General features: G+C 42.7%; 1 protein-coding gene across 1 annotated transcript; it reads right to left on the reverse strand.

The window, feature by feature from the left end:
• Positions 1 to 919: 919 nt before the first annotated feature.
• LOC121873126 (dnaJ homolog subfamily C member 21-like) lies at positions 920 to 1,489 on the reverse strand. Its single transcript, XM_042376440.1, has one exon. The coding sequence runs from the start codon at positions 1,487 to 1,489 to the stop codon at positions 920 to 922; it is 570 nt and encodes a 189-aa protein (XP_042232374.1).
• Positions 1,490 to 5,683: the final 4,194 nt, after the last annotated feature.

Raw genomic sequence — 5,683 nt, forward strand, 5'->3', positions numbered from 1 at the left:
ATAATCTAATTTAACTTAATCTAATCTAACCTCTAACCTAATCTGGACTTACACTAACCTAACCTAACCTAAATAACAAACCCCAACTTAACCTAACCAACATTTTGGTTTTATTTACTTTTGTAAGTCTGGTCATCATTGTAGTGGTGAACGACTCCTGAGAATTTAATCAGATTCCATTTGGACTGGGGAAGAGCCAGAAAGAAAAAAAATATTAGGGAAAAATATGAGCATCTTGACTACCACACGTTAGCTGTAAAAAAAACACCCTGCACGTCGCCTCCCTTCCTGAACGATAACTTTTTCACTTTATTACGACCAATTGTCTATAATTCTTTTCGTCTGTTCTCTTTATTCTTTTTGTATTGTTTTTGTTTTTACTTCTCTTGGTTGGTGTGTGTGTGTGTGTGTGTGTGTATGTGTGTGTGTGTGTGTGTGTGTGTGTGTGTGTGTGTGTGTGTGTGTGTGTGTGTGTGTGTGTGTGTGTAGGGTGTGTGTTTTGTATGGGCTGCAAGCCAAAGGTGGTTACTGTCCTGTAGGGTGTGTGTGTGTTTTGGCTGGGCTGCAGCCAAAGGTAGTGTTACCGTCCTGTAGGGTGTGTGTGTAAGCCAGCTGGGCTGCAGCCAAAGGTGGTTACTGTCCTGTAGGGTGTGTGTGTTTTGGCTGGGCTGCAGCCAAAGGTGGTTACTGTCCTGTAGGGTGTGGGTGTTTTGGCTGGGCTGCAGCCAAAGGTGGTTACTGTCCTGTAGGGTGTGTGTGTTTTGGCTGGGCTGCAGCCAAAGGTAGTTACTGTCCTGTAGGGTGTGGGTGTTGTAGTTCATTGTATTCATTTTTGGTTCAGCCGTTCATCTTGCTTTAGTAGGAAGTTCACCAAAGAGCGAACTTCGGTGTTGAACTGTTCCCGATGTTGCTGAACAGATTATAGGCTGGTTTCTGAGGGAGGTTTAGTGGAGATGAGCACCCAATTGTGCTTGCCCTTTGGCCGCACGTACATTTTGGTGGAAAATTCGGCCCAGTATTTATAAAAGGTTTTGACATCTTTTAATGGGGTGGAGCTTCGTCCAAAGCTTGGTGGTGGCAGCTTCCTGGTGTTTTGTTTGCATTTCATCTCCCAGAAAGAGATCTCTCGGAAGAGCTTCTGGAAAACGCTGTAAAACTTGGCATTGGAGTCTGGGGGGCCGGAGTATGACATACTTGAACGGTTTATTGTCAGATTTACTGTCACTTGAGGTCTGCATACGAATGTGGGCATTCGTTTGGGTGTCGTCTCCTGGGTCTCGGGGGTTGTGTCACTGGAGCCCCTGTCCAAGAAGTTACCATTGCGCAGCACTTCATAGGCATCTTGTAACTCTTGAAAAGTTTTTGTGGCTTTAGGGTCGTTGGGGTTCTTGTCTGGATGGCATCGTCGAGCCAGACGAAGGTACGCCTGTCGGATCTCTGTTTCGGAAGCGTTAAAAGTAACTCCCAGTGTTTTCCACGGGGAAGTCATTTTAGATTATTTATCAAGTGTCAATTCAAATGAGTTATCAAGTAAGCGTGAAATTGACGGTCAACTTGCAAAAAGCCTTCCCAAGATACACAGGTTGGAATTTCCAAATACAGTATAGTAAAGGACATTCAGATAGTGAAGGACATTCAGATAGTGAAGACACTGTAGCGTCGCCTGGTGATGGGGTCCAAGATGTGAGGATAGTGTGATGTGTGTAGTGAGGATAGTTTGATGTGTGTAGTGAGGATAGTGTGATGTGTGTAGTGAGGATAGTGTGATGTGTGTAGTGAGGATAGTTTGATGTGTGTAGTGAGGATAGTGTGATGTATGTAGTGAGGATAGTGTGATGTATGTAGTGAGGATAGTTTGATGTATGTAGTGAGGATAGTTTGATGTGTGTAGTGAGGATAGTTTGATATGTGTAGTGAGGATAGTTTGATGTGTGTAGTGAGGATAGTTTGAAGTATGTAGTGAGGATAGTTTGATGTGTGTAGTGAGGATAGTTTGATGTGTGTAGTGAGGATAGTTTGATGTGTGTAGTGAGGATAGTTTGATGTGTGTAGTGAGGATAGCTTGAAGTGTGTGTAGTGAGGATAGCTTGAAGTGTGTAGTGAGGATAGCTTGAAGTGTGTGTAGTGAGGATAGCTTGAAGTGTGTAGTGAGGATAGCTTGAAGTGTGTGTAGTGAGGATAGCTTGAAGTGTGTGTAGTGAGGATAGCTTGAAGTGTGTAGTGAGGATAGCTTGAAGTGTAGTGAGTGATAGCTTGAAGTGTGTAGTGAGGATAGCTTGAAGTGTGTGTGAGGATAGCTTGAAGGTGTAGTGAGGATAGCTTGTGTAGTGAGGAGAGCTTGAAGTGTGTGTAGTGAGGATAGCTTGAAGTGTGTAGTGAGGATAGTTTGAAGTTTGTAGTGAGGATAGCTTGAAGTGTGTAGTGAGGATAGCTTGAAGTGTGTGTAGTGAGGAGAGCTTGAAGTGTGTGTAGTGAGGAGAGCTCTCAAGTGTGTAGTGAGGAGAGCTCTCAAGTGTGTAGTGAGGAGAGCTCTCAAGTGTGTAGTGAGGAGAGCTCTTAGGTGTGTTGTGAGGATAGCTCTTAAGTGTGTAGTGAGGAGAGCTCTCAAGTGTGTAGTGAGGAGAGCTCTCAAGTGTGTAGTGAGGAGAGCTCTCAAGTGTGTAGTGAGGAGAGCTCTCAAGTGTGTAGTGAGGAGAGCTCTCAAGTGTGTAGTGAGGAGAGCTCTCAAGTGTGTAGTGAGGAGAGCTCTTAGGTGTGTTGTGAGGATAGCTCTTAAGTGTGTAGTGAGGAGAGCTCTTAGGTGTGTTGTGAGGATAGCTCTTAAGTGTGTAGTGAGGAGAGCTCTCAAGTGTGTAGTGAGGAGAGCTCTCAAGTGTGTAGTGAGGAGAGCTCTCAAGTGTGTAGTGAGGAGAGCTCTCAAGTGTGTAGTGAGGAGAGCTCTTAGGTGTGTTGTGAGGATAGCTCTTAGGTGTGGAGGGAGCTCTTAAGTGTGTAGTGAGGAGAGCTTGAAGTATTGTAGTCATAGAGAACATAGAACATAAGAACATAAGAAAGTGGGATACTGCAGGAGGCCGACTGGCCCTACAGAGGCAGATCCCTTTCACACCCATCCCAGCACTTCCATGTGCCTATCCAACTTGTCTTGAAGCTCTCAGCGTCCCCGATCCTACTATAGCACTGGTAGCCTATTCCACATATCCACAACTCTATTACCAAACCAGTGCTTGCCTATATCCTTTCTGAATCGGAATTTATCTAATTTAAAGCCATTTGTTCTAGTTATTTCGTTATTACTGAGCTTCAGAACATCTTCCATTTTACCCTTGTTAATCCCACTTACCACTTGTACACCTCTATCATATCTCCCTAACTCTACGTCCTAATGAATGTAAGCCTAAGCTTTTCAGTCTTTCTTCATATGGAAGGTTTCAATATGGATCATTTTTATTATCTTCTTTTGTACTCTTCCAAAGAATCTATGTCCATTCTATAATAAGGACACCAGAACTGAACCGCATAATCCATGTGTGGCCTCACTAATGCTAGGTAAAGTTTCAAGATAACGTCAGCAGCATCACAGACCCAGATATGAACCCAAGAATCCTGTTTGCCTTGTTGCGAACGCACATACATTGTTTTCTAGGTTTCAAGTCGTTGCTAACAAATACACCTAGATCTTTTTCACAAACTGAGTTTTCATTTCCGTGTTACCTAGTTTATACTTAACGTTTGTATTCGTCTTCCCATCTGTAGTACCTTGCATTTATCAGTATTAAAATTCATTTGCCAGTCTACTGACCACTCATGTGGTATCTAGATCTCTTTGAAGGTGTTCAAAGTCACTGTCTGAATTTATCACTCTCCATTTTGGTATCATCTGCAAATTTACTAATCCTACTAGTTATGCCTAAATCAAGATCATTAATGAATATAACAAACAGCAGAGGCCTAATACAGATCCCTGGGAACTCCGCTTTTGACCGTACCCCAGTCTGACTTTAATCCATTTATGCTGACTCTTTGTTTCCTACCAGTTAACCATGACCTAATCCATTTTAATACTGATCCACCTATTCCATGTGCTTCACCTTCCTTATCAATCTCTCGAGGACTCATCGAATGCTTTACTGAAATCTAAATAAATTATATCATATGACTTATCATTATCTACCGCTTCAAATACTTCTGAGAAAAAGCTAAGCAAATTTGTGAGACAAGAACGTCCCTGGGTGAACCTGCTGAGAAGAATGAATTGTTGAATGTTTCAAGGTGGCTTCTGATTTTTGTAGCAATGAGTCTAGCAACTTGCCTATGATTGACGAGACTAATGGGACGGTAATTTGATGCTATTGATTTATCACCCTTTGAAAATCGGAACTACATTTGCAAGTTTCGCTTCTGGCACTAGGCCCGATTCTAATGACTTATTAAATAAAACTGCCAATGGATTACTCAACTCATCTCTACATTCTTTTAATATTCTAGCATATACCTTGTCTGACCAGGCGATTTATGAGGCTTCAGTTTGTTAATTACTTTAAGTTAAGCCCTCTGACCGAGTGTTGTGAGGCCTTGTGTTCACCTGAATAAAGTTTAAAAAACCAACTGCTAGGTGAGAAAACAATCTTGTACAATAAATTACTCCTAGTTCAGTTCAATACCACACCGGTAGGCGACGTCTTTACGGCTAATCAAAAGCACACACACACACAATAGACAGGTAAGTAAGTGAGACGGAGGGGGAGAAAGAGGCATACCACCTGTCTCTCTCTACCTGTCTCTTCCTTACGGATGTGGCACCTTATCAACCCGTCACCGTGTCAACAGTACAGTAATTTAAAGACTATAAAACTAACAGCTCTGCCAGACAAGATGACGTCACATAGTTCATGATTCTGACTGGCGGGCGCCCTTTCTGCAACGCCCCCTCTGACGCTACCCCCCCTGACCCCCCTCGAGCAGTACAACCAAATATTATAACTCAGGAAGTGTGACATGCTGGGCCGCGTCATCAACGGATTTAACTGACTCACTGAGAAGGTCAGGGATGAGTCGGCAGTACCAAATGTATCAAACTAAAACACGAGAAAAACGATTGACTCAATACGGTCAGACAATCGGCGAGCCACTGATAACGACAGAGAAAATGAGCAATAATTTCGAATAAATATTTTTCAACGGCTTTCACCCCACTGAAAAATTCTAAACATGATACCTGGAGGCACCGACTCTATTCAGGAGATAGTGAAGAAAACAAATTAAGGAGATAGTAGTGACTAGTAACGATGTTAGCAAGCAAATAGACAAACTAAAAGCCTAATAAGTCACCTTGGTCCCGATGAGATATTTGCCAGAGTATTAAAGGAATGTAAGGGAAGAGCTTAGTATGCCCTCTAGCAAAGTTATTTAACATGTCCCAAAAACAGGTGTAGTACCAGAATCCTGGAGGATAGCGCTATGTAATACCGATTTTCAAGAAGGGGATAGATCATCATCTCCCCAACTACCGCCCAATCAGCTTAACATCAATAGTAGGCAAAATTACTGAAGCAATCATCAAACTCTATTCGAAATCACCTGAGAAGCACAGATTGATCAATGATTCCTGTGCATGGCTTCACAAGCGACGCCTGCCTAACTAATCTATTAACATTCTTTTCTACTGCTTGAATCGGTGGACGAG

This window comes from Homarus americanus, unplaced genomic scaffold (genome assembly GCF_018991925.1).
Source record: "Homarus americanus isolate GMGI-L3 unplaced genomic scaffold, GMGI_Hamer_2.0 scaffold32929, whole genome shotgun sequence".
In the NCBI taxonomy this organism is placed as follows: Eukaryota; Metazoa; Arthropoda; class Malacostraca; order Decapoda; family Nephropidae; genus Homarus; species Homarus americanus.